The 14,669-nt window shown below is 42.9% G+C and overlaps 1 protein-coding gene across 5 annotated transcripts in view; it reads left to right on the plus strand.

Annotated features, from left to right (window-relative positions):
* VTCN1 (V-set domain containing T cell activation inhibitor 1) overlaps positions 1 to 14,669 on the plus strand; it is a 69,109-nt gene that overhangs the window by 32,853 nt on the left and 21,587 nt on the right. For 4 of the 5 annotated variants that reach the window (XM_010367892.2, XM_010367888.2, XM_010367891.2 and 1 more), the window contains exon 2: positions 8,773 to 8,837. In XM_010367892.2, the coding sequence (XP_010366194.1) occupies positions 8,773 to 8,837 (65 nt within the window). Of the gene's footprint in view, positions 1 to 5,664; positions 5,739 to 8,772; positions 8,838 to 14,669 lie in introns of all 5 variants that reach the window. The other variant, XM_010367889.2, reaches the window with a different exon arrangement.

Here is a 14,669-nt window from a genome sequence, read left to right on the forward strand (position 1 = left end):
TCTCCTGCTCCTGTGGAGCCCCCGTTAGGAAATGCTGGGTTCTCCGTGGAGTGGATAAAGGGAGGAAGAGCAGCAGCTTCTTTTTGTTTCGTCCATTCCAGAAATGATCAGGCTGTCCCTGAGCAGTGCTCCTGCCCTTGTCTATGGCTGGGCTGGAGGAGGAGAGGTGAACAGAAGTGGAGAGAGTTGGGGAGAGCAAGGGGATGCCAAGATTATGGTGGGGGGAAGTCGGTGAATGGGAGAGCAGCCAGGACAACAGCCAACCATGAAAAGAAGTGTTCATTAGCAGCCAGACCTCCCCCAGGTGCTGTGAGCACCCCTGCAATCTCTCTTAACCTCCACTTTGGAAGACACACAATTAGGCTGTTTTTGTTTACACCACAGAGACTGCTTATGGGATACTCGGCTTTTCTGACAGTACAGGCCCTTTATGGGAGGGTCATGAAAGGTTTGGAGTGGGTTTGTTATTCAACACAATGGGATCAGTTATGCTGCTGAAGGAATCTTGTGGAAATGTTTTTTTTCTCTGCAGTGAGAATAAGGAGGAACAGGAAATACAGGTATGATTACGAAAAGGACTGGTAATCAACCTTGCATTGCCTTTTGTCTCGCTCTGCTTGTGCCAGTGACAAATAGTGTGCTCAAGGATGATGATGAAATGCTAATGTGTGCTTATGGCAATCAGGGTGATGTTATATATAGGACAGGCTTAAGAATAAAATAGAATGGCTTTGCTGCAAACTCAAATAAGGTTTAAGGAAAGGTGTCTACTTGTTAACATTGTGAAATTTTCCACCTGATACTCATGCCTCTTGCAGTTTTCCTTCCAGAGTCTGAGATGAAAGACACCTCCTGTAGGGGAGAGAAATTTTTTTCAATCTATGTAAGGTTGTATTACTGTCCTTCCATCAGTTACAACTATACAAACACAAGCCTAGCCCCTGATTCAAATCTCAAGATTTACAAATCTTTTGGTTAATATAAAATATGGTATAATGATGAAGACCAATGATGATGGCATCTGAGACCTGAGTCTAATCCTGCTCTCTCTAATTTCCCAGGACTGAGTCCTCAGGGGAATTACTTAACATTAGGCCTCAGCTTCCTCATCTATACAACAAAGATAATAGTATCTATCTCCATAGGTCATCGTAGGGATTACATTAGATAGATGGGGCAACGTACTCAAATAAATATTAGCTATCATTCTTATATTATTAACAAAGGTTTTAGGAGGCATGTGCAGGCAAAGCCAAGGCCACAGCAAATCCCAGGGAATATCAAATTACAGAATCATATAACTAATTATTTGAAAGGGCTTTTCAAAATTCTTTGAAGCTTTATCTGGTACTGGAAACTTTTCCCACCCACTGTGTGTTTACCCAGCTCCTGCTTGCACGTGAAATTGCAGGCCAGTCTCAGCGACCTCTGTTGGAAAGTTTCTCCGTATTTTTGAGTCTAAATCTAATCTCCTAGAATTTTCACTCAGTGCCTCTGTTTCTTCTTCCAGAGTGATGGAGAACAGGCCAAACACTACCTTTCTTTCTTTTTTTTTTTTTTTCGCTTTTTAAAATTATTATTATACTGTAAGTTCTAGGGTACATGTGCACAACGTGCAGGTTTGTTACATATGTATACATGTGCCATGTTGCTGTCCTGCACCCATCAACTCATCATTTACATTAGGTATATCTCCTAATGCTCTCCCTCCCCCTACCCCTACCACATGACAGGCCCCGGTGTGTGATGTTCCCCTTCCTGCAAATACCACCTTTCAAATACTGAAATGACATCACTATATTTAGTCTTCTTTAAATTGAACCACCCTAGGTCCTTCAACTATTTTTCAAAAAACATGATTTCTAGTCATATCGCCGCCCTGATTTCACTTCTTCTAAATCAATGGTTCTCAGCTGGGGTGACATGTCTGGAAACAGTTTTGGTCCTCACAACAAGGGTAGTGGTGGTACTGGTATCTGGAAGGTACAGGCCAGGAATGCTGCTAAACATGCTACAGTGCAGAGGATGACCCCCAATAACAAAGAATTATCTAGCACAAATAGTTCGTAGTGCGGAGTTTGAGAAACCCTGTTCTAAGTATGCATGTTAATCAGTGTTCTTCTTAAAGTGTGAGCCAAAAATGTGCATGGAGGAGTGTCAGCTAACATTGCTATTGTACTGCCATTACATTGCTATTAAATTAGCCTGAGATTCCCCTGATTTTGTAGCTAGCAGTGACTTAAAGCCTCTTTTCATGTGTGTCTGCTAACCCAGGGATGGAATACATGGGGCCCGCATGCTCACTTAGAAAACATTCACAAGGCTGGGTGTGGTGGCTCACACCTGTAATCCTAATACTTTAGAGGCCAAGGTGGGAGGATTGCTTGAGGCCAGGAGTTTGAGACCAGCTTGGGCCACATAGTGAGACCCTGTCTCTACATGAAATAAAGAAAATTAGCTGAGCGTTGTGGCATATGTCTGCAGTCCCAGCTACTCAGGAGGCTAAAGCGAGAGGATTGCTTGAGACCAGGAGTTCAAGGCTACATTGAGATATGATTGTGTAACTGCACTGCAGCCAGGGGAACAGCTGGCCCTGTCTCTAAAAAAGAAAGGAAGAAAAGAAAACACTGAAGGCTGGGTGCCTTGGCTCACGCCTGTAATCCCAGCACTTTGGGAGGTCAAGGCAGGCGGATCACTTGAGGTCAGGATTTCAAGACCAGACTGGCCAATATGATGAAATCCCATCTCTACTAAAAATACAAAAAATCAGCCAGGCACATGCCTGTAATCCCAGCTACTTAGGAGGCTAAGGCAGAAGAATTGCTTGAACCCAGGAGGTGGCGGTTGCAGTAAGCCGAGATCATGACACTGCACTCCAGCCTGGGTCACAGAGAGAGACTCCATCTCGAAAAGAAAAGAAGGAAGGAAGGAAGGAGGGAAGGGAGGGAAGGGAAGGAAGGGAGGGAAGGAAATGAAAGAAGGGAAGAGAGAGAGAGAGAGAAAGAAAGAAAACACACAGTCAGCTGTGCCTGTAATCCCCACACTTTGGGAGACCAAGATGGGAGAATCACATGAGGCTAGGAGTTTGGGCAACATAGTGAGACCTTGTCTCTACAATTTTTTTTTTTTAATTAGCTGGGTAGTTGTGCACCTGTGGTGGTGTACACCTGTAGTCCCAGCTACTTGCGGGGAGGTGTGGTGGATTGCGTGAGTGTGGGAGGTCAAGGCTGCAGTGACCCATCATCGCACCACTGCACTCCAGCATGGGCAACATGCTGTCGCCCACCCCACCCACCCCACCCACCCATCCCGCCAAAAAAAAAAAAAAGAAAGAAAGAAAAGAAAACACTCATTAGTGGTGGCACTCTTCCCTGTGAGCCCAGAGGCAATCTTGCAGTCTTTTCAACACAATATTCTAAGCCACAACTGCCAGTCATTCAAATGATTGTTGGCATACAAGATGAACTCTTTCTGCCAGCCATGTTACCCTAGTTTTACAGTGTTGGGACCCAGGTCATGATTTATTCTGGGGCCTGTGCTTTGGAGGAATCCACTAAACTGTGCTATGATTATTGGGGGTAGCTAGAAAGAAAAGAGGATGCCTCAACCTGATACTCAACAGCAGCCGAGTCTCTTGTATGCAATTCCCCAAAATTCCTTTCCCAAATACAAAGCCTGGCCATTCACTGCCATGTTGATGGAGCAGGAGCTGCCCTGAAAGGAAGTCCTCTCTCTTCCACACACACCCCTCAAGTCTCATGTAATGACTCCTCCTCATTGCCAAGTTCTCCTCAAGCCTATACTCACCATTCCTGATGCTTCTGCTCTTGGTTTTCCGGACCAAAGCAGGCCTTGACTTTACCAGTATAAAGAGATACAGGGAGAAGAGTAGAGGCCAGGAAACATATTCTACACCTTGAATTCTTCAGCAAAACAAAAACTGGAGTGGACAACAATCTAAGCTTCTCAGACACCTGAAACCTATGCTAATCAATATCTAGAAAATGTTTAGTTTTACTTTGAAGCCCAGTGCTTTATTCCACATAGCATTGAAAATAATTCCTTTTCCCCTTTATAGGAAATACTTTTTCCCCGTAAATAAATTTCCTTTCCTGCTTTTAATCTCCTTTTTGCTTTTTTGATTTTTTGATTTTTTTGAAATGGAGTCTTGCTCTGTTGCCCAGGCTGGAGTGCAATGGCATGATCTCAGCTCACTGCAGCCTCTGCCTTCTGGGTTCAAACGATTCTCCTGCCTCGGCCTCCCAAGTAGCTGGGACTGCGCATGCACACCACCGGGCTCAGCTAATTTTTGCATTTTTAGTAGAGACGGGCTTTCACCTTGTTGGTCAGGCTGGTCTTGAACTCCTGACCTCAGGTAATCCGCCCGCCTCGGCTTCCCAAAGTACTGGGACTACAGGTGTGAGTCACCGCACCTGGTCTGTTTGTTTCTTTACTAAAGCCCTGATCACATTCTGCCTCAGATTATTACAAAGATTTGTGTGTATGTCACCTCAGTTTAACTATAAGCTTCTTGAGGGCAGGGACTTTGTTTACATCATCTCTCCATTTCCTTCATATTGACTAGCACTATGTCTTTCACATAGTAAGTACTTAATAAATGTTTACTAAATGAGCAAGCCCTCCAAAAGCATTGATTTTTATTTGGGCCCTTTTGTAATGAGTGGGTACCAAAAGTACACTGTGAATCCCAATGCAGTGGTTAGAAGACATAGTTTTGCATTAAACATTTCCTGTAGCATAGTTACTGGAAATCATTGAGGGGAAAGCAAAGATCAGAAAGCAATGTAAGAACCCCTACAGTGAAATAATTTTTTCATCTTTCTAAAAAATTAATAAGCAACAGACAGGAATTAATTTGGCTGCTCTGACAGTTCCTGCTTCTCTTTCCAAGGCTCTGGAAGTTGAACTGTTTCCCAAGGGAATACTAGTTCAGAACAAACCTCAAGGTGCTTCCTGCTCCGATAGGGAATTTGGTGACAGATGGCAGGGTTCTGTTTTCACAGTGAGGAAAATGTGGGCCTGGTGTGATGGAGGGGCTAGGAGCTTTGGCTGAAATACACAACTTCCATTGTCCCCCTCTTCTTGCCGAGTGCCCACGTATCTGTTCAGTGTCGCTGTTCAGGTTCCCTCCCATAAAAGTCACAGCTTTTAATGATAAACTTACAGCAATAGCTTATATGTAAAATGTATTTATAGTAAAAAGTGTGTATGAATAGCCCCTTCTAAATAATGCCACATGCATCGTCTAATTTGATCCTGAAATGACCTTTTTGTATTAGTTTGCTAGTGCTGTTGTAACAAAGTACCAAAAACCAGGTGGCTGAGAAACAGAAATGTGTTATCTGACAGCTCTGGAGGCTGGAGGCCAGGATGGACATGTCTACAGGATTTGTTACTTGTGAGAGTGGTGAGAGAGAATCCGTTGTGTCTCTCTCCTAGCTTCTGGAGGTTTGCTGGCAACCTTTGGTGTTCCTTGAGTCGTAGATCTCTGCTTTCATTTTTACATGGTGTTGCATGCATGTGTGTGTGTATGTGTGTTCATGTGCGTTCAAATTTCCCCTTTTTATAAGGACATCAGCCATATTGGATTAGGAATTCACCCCTACCCTACTCTAGTATGACCTTAACTAATTACATCTGCAGTTGTGTCCGGAATTTATTCCTTCTGGTGGGTTCTTGGTCTCGCTGACTTCAAGAATGAAGCCACTGACCTCGCAGTGAGTATTACAGCTCTTAAAGGTGGTGTGTCTGGAATTGTTTGTTCCAGAGTTGTTTGTTCCTTCCAGTGGGTTCATGGTCTCTCTGACTTCAGGAATGAAGTCATGGACCTTCACAGCAAGTGTTACGGCTCTTAAAGTTGGTGCAGACCCAAAGAGGGAGCAGCAGCAAGATTTATTGTGAAGAGCGAAAGAACAAACCTTCCACAGTGTGCAGGAGGACCTGAACAGTTTGCCCCTACTGGCTGGGGTGGCCAGCTTTTATTCGCTTATTTGGCCCCACCCACACCCTGCTGATTGGTCCATTTTACAGAGGGCTGATTGGTGTGTTTACAATCCTTTAACTAGACACAGAGTGCTGATTGGTGCATTTTTACAGAGTGCTTCTTGGTGCATTTACAATCCTTTAGCTAGACAGAAAAGTTCTCCAAGTCCCCACTGGACCCAGGAAGTCCAGCTGGCTTCACCTCTCACAGTGACCCTATTAATAAGTAAAGGCACACTCAGAGGTACTTGGGGTTAGGACTTCAAGGCGAATGTGGCCGGGGGCGGGGGGGAGGGGGGACCACGCGCAACCTTTATAATAGGTAAAGCAGGAATTACTTTATTTCCCATTTTACAAAAAAACAAAATGAGCCTCAGAGAGATGAAGTAATTTACCCAAAGTGAATGAAAACCCTAGGTCACACACAAGTCGGCTGCCTGTCTCAGTAGTCAAAGACAGCCAGAGGATGGTGCCTCTCGCTATAACTTTGTCTAGCTGTTCTCACTCTCTTGGACCAGTAAGAAGTGAGGCTGCACTGAGGTGTGGAAAAAGAGGAGCAGTGGCCAAATGTGGTCTCCCCTTGGAATCAGTTTAGCAGATGCCCTATTATTTAAAGCTTCACTTGCTGCCCTGTGGCTGCACCTCATGAGGGCTAGGCCTGCAGGGTACTCTTGTTTCTGTCTGGTGGGCCCATTCCTGAGCCATAGGAGGCTGGGTACAATGAGCCTATTCAGGGCAGAAAGTGCAATGCCCCGTGCTTCATTTTCCTCTCTATAGCATCGTTCTTTGCCTCCCTGTGCCTTTCTTTTGTCCTGCCTATTGAGTAACATCAGCGTGGGTGTTGGGAGCGTGTGAATTGGCAGCCGTGTGAGAGGGCGGCTGAGGACGTCTGACCGATGATGTATGCGCCAGGACAGGCAGCAACGGGCGAGCTTCCCAGGAACCACTTTGACCTGTGCCTTGTGCTCTGCCTGAGTCACTCTCACAAGCTAAAGCAGGTGACCCCTCAAGGAGTGCATGTTCCCCTTGGCAAAGAAAAGGGACACGCCCCATCCGTGAGCTCCTACCCTTGGTACACTTGGAGGGAGTTGAGTACAGATTTAAGAGACAAATTCTAAATTCTAATCTCTGCTCTGCCACTTGCCAACTGTGTGACTTTAGGGAAGATGCTTTATCTCCCTGTGTCACTTCCCCATCTATAAAATGGAGACAATAAAATTTGCTCTCCTCCTAAGATTACTAAATGGATAATTGATATAAGTTATAAATGCTGCTTGGAACAACATGTCTGCCATATAGTTCTAGCACTTAGTACATGTAAGCAATACTTCCTTCTTTATGTATTTAGTTTCCCAGGTGTCATTTGTTAATCTGTTCATTAAAAATTGGTGAGGACCCACCAGTTAGAATGGTGATTATTAAAAAGTCAGGAAACAACAGATGCTGGCAAGGTTGTGGAGAAATAGGAATGCTTTTACACTGTTGGTGGGAGTGTAAATTAGTTCAACCGTCATGAAAAATGGTGTGGCAATTCCTCAAGGATCTAGAACCAGAAGTACCATTTGACCCAGCAATCCCATTACTGGGTATATACCCAAAGGATTATAAATCATTCTACTATAGAGATACATGCACACGTGTGTTCATTGCAGCACTATTCACAATAGCAAAGACTTGGAACCAACCCAAATGCCCATCAATGATAGGCTGGATAAAGAAAATGTGGCACATATACACCATGGAATACTATGCAGCCATAAAAACGAATGAGTTCATGTCCTTTGCAGGAACATGGATGAAACTGGAAACCATCATTCTCAGCAAAGTAACACAGGAACGGAAAACCGAACACCACATGTTCTCACTCATAAATGGGAGTTGAACAGTGAGAACACATGGATACAGGGAGGGGAACATCACACACTGAGGCCTGCCGGGGGTTGGGGGGCAGGGGGAGGGAGAGCATTAGGACAAATACCTAATGCTTGCAGGGCTTAAAACCTAGATGACGGGTTGATAGGTGCAGCAAACCACCATGACACATGTGTACGTATGTAACAAACCTGCACGTTCTACACATGTATCCCAGAACTTAAAAAATAATTGGTAAGGATCATATCAAAACACAGTGGTTGTGTTTAGATGATGGGATTACAGGTGATTTATTTGTCTCATTTTTGCTTCTTTATGTTTTCTAAACTTTCTACAGTAAATATGTTTTTGTTTTTGTTTTTTTAATAAGAGAAAACAGACTCCCACTGAGGATGTATGGAGTGCAGTAGATGAGGCATGAGTGGGTACAAAGTGAAGAAGATGTGGCCATTGTCCTTAATGGAGTTTAAAGTCTATGGAAGGAGACAAGACAGGAAGACAAATGACACAAGAGGGTGGACAGTGATACTCAGGGCAGGCTGGGAACGGGACCAGTCCTTCTCAAGTGGCACCTGGCATTGAAGAGGTGTTTTCATCATTCTTGCCCCAACAGCCTTCATATATGGTCTTCCCTGATCTGGAAATAGGACAGTAAATGGCACAGTCAGAGGCAAGGGTCACTCTTTTCATTGATCACAGAGCCCCAGGGGGATGGGGATGGAATTGCTGAAATTCCTTTCTAAGGTACCCATTTCTAGGAAGAAGCTTATGTGGAAGAAAAAGTTGAGATGCTTTATGTAACTCATCTTATCCACAACAGATTTGTACCCTGGTTGCAAAGCAGCACATCAAGAGGAACGGAGAAGTAATTTTCTGTTTCTCTCTCTCTTCCCGTAGCATAATTAGCATCATCTTTATTCTGGCTGGAGCAATTGCACTCATCATTGGCTTTGGTATTTCAGGTATGTGATTTATTGCATTACTGCAATCTATTCACCGCTCACCATTAAACTCCTAATCACTCAGTGTGGTAGCATGGAAAGAGCCCAGAGCTTGGACCCAGAAAACCTCAGAGTATAGCATTCATTCTTCTACTTCATGTGCTCTCTCCACATTAGTCATTTAAGTCCTCGACGTCAGTGTCCTCATTTTTCATTATGTATTTATTTATTTTGAGACAGGATCTGGCTCTCTTGCCCAGGCTGGAGTGCAGTGGCATGATCTCAGCTCACTGCAGCCTCCACCTCCTGGGTTCAAGCCATCCTCTCACCTCAGCCTCCCAAGTAGCTAGGACTACAGGCATAGGCACCATCATGCCAGGCTAATATTTTTATTTTTAGTAGAGATGGGGTTTCACTATATTGCTCAGGCTGGTCTCAAACTCCTGAGCTCAAGCAATCCACCTGCCTCAGCCTCCCAAAGTGCTGGGATTGCAGGCCTGAGCCACCATGCCCAGCCTAGTTTCCTCATTTTTGAGTGGGGAGATACTGTCAACATCTCCAGTTAGTTGAGATAATCAAACGACATGTTTATCAGTAGTCGATCTATCAGTCAATGCTGAAGATGTCATTCTGGGATCACAGGTAAAGTGCTGCCTCTGAGCCATTCTGTCAGTGGTTGGCCTGGGTAAATGATTTATTTGCAATGAGGCTTCAGCTGAAGTGTTAAAGAATGTCAAATCTTTGTACACAGAGGTCTTGGGTAAAGAGAAAACTGGTCATGACTACTGTACCATGTAGAAAACAGATACCACTGTAGCACAGATGGCTAGTTTCTTTTTTTTTTTTTTTTCCTTGAGACGGAGTCTTGCTCTTTTGTCCAGGCTGGAGTACAGTGGCGCGATCTCGGCTCACTGCAAGCTCCACCTCCCGGGCTCACGCCATTCTCCTGCCTCAGCCTCCCGAATTGCTGGGACTACAGGCGTCTGCCACCACGTCCGGCTAATTTTTTGTATTGCTAGTAGAGACGGGGTTTCACCGTGTTCGCCAGGATGGTCTTGATCTCCTGACCTCGCGATCCGCCCGTCTCGGCCTCCCAAAGTGCTGGGATTACAGGCGTGAGCCGCCGCGCCCGGCCTCAGATGGCTAACTTCTGAACGTAGCTAGCCAATGTCAGTTGCAGAAGAGTATTCACTTTCCTCTTCTGCGTAGGCCACTCCTTTGAAGCATCTTTTATGGATGCTGCTTTAATTTTGACATTGAGTTAAGGCCGGCAACTGTCTTCTCTGAGGCGAATTGTCTGCTCTTTTTTTCATAAACCACCTGACTCAGTCCAACACATTCATTTTAACTCAGTCTGTGACCAAAGCTCCGTAACTTTAGTTTCTATATTCCAGAGACCTTTCTGCCACGCTCCTCCAGTGTAGACATGCTGCCACTCAATACTGTCACAAAGTCGAAGCTAAGAAAACTTGCTAGAGTTGTGTTTGCTAGAAAAGACATTCATCCCTTCCCCACTTTCTTCGTCATCAATCATATATATTTTAGGCCAGGTGTGGTGGTTCATGCCTATAATGCCAGGACTATGGGAGGCTGAGATGGGAGTACTTCTTAAGGCCAGGAGTTCAAGACCAGCCTGGGCAACAAAAAGAGACCCTGTCTCTACATTAAAAATAAAAAAATAAATAACATGTATATTTTATCTTTCATTCATTTTTTTCTATTGGGGTATTTGTCTTTCTCTTTTTGATTTGTAGGTAATTCCTTGTATATCATGGATGCAAACTAGCTATAGGCATCGCCAAATCTCTTAAACTCTACACTTTGCTTTTTCACTCTCTTAATGATGTTTTTCAATGAGCAGAAGTTCTTAATTTTAATTTTTGTTGATCCTTTTCTTTATATTTGGAGCTTTTTGTAACCTGTTTAAGAAATCTTTGCCTATTCCAAGGTCATGAAGATGTTCTTCTAGATTATCTTGTAGAAGCCTTATTGTTTTGTGTTTCACATTTATATCTGCAAACCATCTCGAGTTAGTTTTGCATGTAGTACAAGAGAGGGGTCAAGTTTCATTTTTTTCCTTATGGTATCCAGTAAACCCAGCACCGTTTATTGGATACACTGTCCTTCCCCCACTTCCCTCCAGTACCATCATGGTCGTAAATCACGTATCCAAATGTGTGGGGATCTGTTTCTGAATTCACTAGCCTGTTTCATTCTAATATTGATTTCCTATGTTAATTTATTTCTTTTCCTGTTCATAATCTTGGTTGTTTTTTCTCTCTCTCTCTTTCTTTCTCTCTATTCTTCTCTCTCTCTTGTTTTCTTTCTTCTGTTCTCTCTTTTTTCTCTCTCATATACTAAAATAGATTTATAAGGTGTTGTTATCTTTGTAGCAGTTTTGAAAGAACCAGCTTTTAGCTTATTTATGTTTTCTCTGATTTGTATTCCTATTTTATTAATTTTGGCTTTTATCTTTATTAATATTCCTCTTCCTGCTTTATTTGGCCATCTTTCAATTCTTTTTCTAATGTCTTAAAGCAGCTCACAAGGAGTGTGAGTGCTTAAAAAAGCAGCTCACAAGGAGTGTGAGTGCTTAAAAAAGCAGCTCACAAGGAGTGTGAGTGCTTAAAAAAGCAGCTCACAAGGAGTGTGAGTGCTTAAAAAAGCAGCTCACAAGGAGTATGTACAAAGGGCCAATAAATAGCTTTTAGTAGATACTGCCATTCCGTTTTTCAAAGTGATGAGCCAATCTACTCTTCGCCAACAATGCATGAGAGATGGAGCTCTCCATGCCCTCACCAATACTGGGTGTTGTGGAATTTTGTGGTTTTAATTTCTGTTTCCTGGTGACAGAGACTGAGCACATTTTCATATGCAAAACATAATGTGGAACTACAGAAGAGCACAAAAGAGTAAGTTCTGTATGATTCCATGCATATGAAGTTGAAAAACAGGCAAATGATCTCTGCTGGCAAAAGGTAGAGTAATAATAATGGTTCTTACCTTTGGGGACAAGTAAGCGGGTAGCAGTGAGGAGGGGCATGAGGGCACTGCTGGGAGGGCAGTAAGGTTCTATTCCTTGGTGTGATGATGGTTACCTGGAATAAAGTTATAATCATTCTTCAAGCTGTACAGTTATGATATGTGGATTGTTATGTTTGTATACTTCAATACAGACATACAAAAACTTTTGTAAATGTATGTATATAAATATGATATGTATATAATGTATATAATGTCATGAATGTATATATATACTTTATGTTTATATACATATATATTCTTTTTTTTTTTTTTTTTGAGACAGAGTCTTGCTCTGTCACTCAGGCTGGAGTACAGTTGCACAATCTTGGCTTACTGCAGCCTCTGCCTCCTGGGTTCAAGCAATACTCCTGCCTCAGCCTCCCGAGTAACTGGGATTACAGGCATGCACCACCACACCTGGCTGATTTTTTTTTTTTTTTTTTTTGAGACAGAGTCTTGCTCTGTCACTCAGGCTGGAGTGCAGTGACATAATCTTGGCTCACTGCAGCCTCTGCCTCCCAGCTTCAGGTGATTCTCCTGCCTCAGCCTCCCAAGTAGCTGGGATTACAGGCATGCACCACCACATCTGGCTAATTTTTTGTATTTTTAGTAGAGACAGGATTTTGCCATCTTAGCCAGGCTGGTCTCAGACTCTTGACCTCAAGTGATCCGCCTGCCTCGACCTCCCAAAGTGCTGGGATTACAGGTGTGAGCCATTGCTCTCAGATTTACATATATGTTCTTTATAAGGAAATAAAATATTGACTGATAAACCAAATATTTTAGAATAAGTTTTAAAGATATTAATACTAAAGTGCATTTTGGTGCCTTCCTCACTAAGGCTTAACTCTTAATTATAATTTACCCTGATTAATAATTATAATTATTCCTGATCTTATACATCACCTTCAATTAAAACCCTAGTATTTGTCACTCTAAATCTTAATGACAAAACTTTCTTGGATCTAAGGCTCACTGGCTTGGCATCAGAACTCTTAGAGAGTTGTTTATCTTTTGGTTGTTAGTGGTGTTGACTACCCTAGCAAGAATTTTCACAATGTCATAACTTCCCTGTGTTAGTCAACAGGTTTGCTATTCATATCTTTTCCTGTTGCATAGCGACAGCCACCTTGAGAACTGAACTCAGTTCCTTGAATGCACAGGGTGCTCCTTAAGTGCTTTTTGAATGGACAGTTGGATGGATGCATGGAGGTGTGAATAGATAGAAGTAATAGTCTACTCAATCCAGTAAGGTGCCATTAAAAATTTGAAACTCTACTACTGCCAATAAAAAGGTGTTCTGCCTCCTTCCCATTTCACTGGGTGACAGCTGGTTATTTGGATAAAATGGGCAGTTTATTAGTTTAATACTGTTTAGTTGGATTTTTTCAATTGCCTCTATTCAAAGGACTATAACCTTTATCAGAGATCATCATATGAGCACACTTTAAATGAATTCAATAAAATATTAGCTGGTTTAATATATAAGACATTGAAATTAAGCAAAAAGCATTAAGCAGACAATGATGTGTATTAGGCCATTCTTGCACTGCTATAAAGAAATTCCTGAGACTGGGTAATTTATGAAGAAAAGAATTTTAATTGACTCACGATTCTGCAGGCTTCACAGGAGGCATGGTGCTGGCATCTGCCTGGCTTCTGGTGAAGCCACAGGGAGTTTTCAATCATGATGGACAGCAAGGGGAAACAGGCATGTCATATGTCCAAAGCAGGAGCAAGAGGGAGAGAGAGAGTGGTGAGGAGGTGCCGCATACTTTTAAATGACCAGATCTCATGTGAACTCAGAGCCCAAGAGCTCCCTTATCACCAAGGGCATAGCCCAAGCCATTTGTGAGGGATCTGCCCCCATGACCCACACACCTCCCACCAGGCCCCACCTCCAATATTGGGGATTACATTTCAACATGAGATTTGGGTGAAGACAAATATCTAAACTTTATCATGATGCTAATATCTTTTGAATCCTTTCTTCATGCACTCCACTGTACTAAATAACTTTGCATACATGGTTTGTCTTACTACACACAACAAATAGGAGGTAGATGTTATTACTATGTTCAGATGGGAAATTTCTAGAAGGACACACACAGTCAGCAAGTGAGCATGGCTGTGTTTCCAGCCTTGGGAATTTGCTTCCCTAACCTACACTCCTACCCATCACCCCATACCAAGGACAATGTCCACACAGAGTTGTGGTGGAAAAGGGTGTTTTGTGGTTTGCCTTGCAGGCATGATTCCTGAGACTACAGCTTTTGAAAATGTAAAACTTTTCCCCAATACAGAAAGAAATTCTATTTCTTTGTAACTTTCCTGATGCTGTATAGGCCACCTTTGCATAGCCATCCTGCTCCTTACAAATTCTAAAGAAAGACCCCATAAAACATAAAATGCATTTGGGGTGGACCATTTGAAAGAAAGGTTGAGGGGTTCCAATCAGCCCCTGTAAAGAACAGCTCTTGTGGACAAGCCTTCAAGAAGGAAGGAGACGTGATGGAAAGGCCCCTAACCATACCCAGCCCAGTCCCTGCGCTATCACACACTCTCTGAGTGACTTTGAACAACTCTGTATAATGGAGGAATCTCAGAATCAGAGCCATTCCAATCTCAGGGCTCACAGTAACTGTATATCCTTTGGGATACAACTTAAACTTTTCCTCACTGGTAAAATAGGCATGGTCATTGTGAGAATTAAAGGAGAGTTCTTATCGAGTGTCTGACACCTGTGTGTGATAAACAACTGCCATTGTTATTTATATTGATGCCATCAATGCTTTTAGTAAAAATTTGCTATTATTAACGCATTCCTAT

Source organism: Rhinopithecus roxellana, chromosome 8, assembly GCF_007565055.1.
Source record: "Rhinopithecus roxellana isolate Shanxi Qingling chromosome 8, ASM756505v1, whole genome shotgun sequence".
Lineage (NCBI taxonomy): Eukaryota > Metazoa > Chordata > Mammalia > Primates > Cercopithecidae > Rhinopithecus > Rhinopithecus roxellana.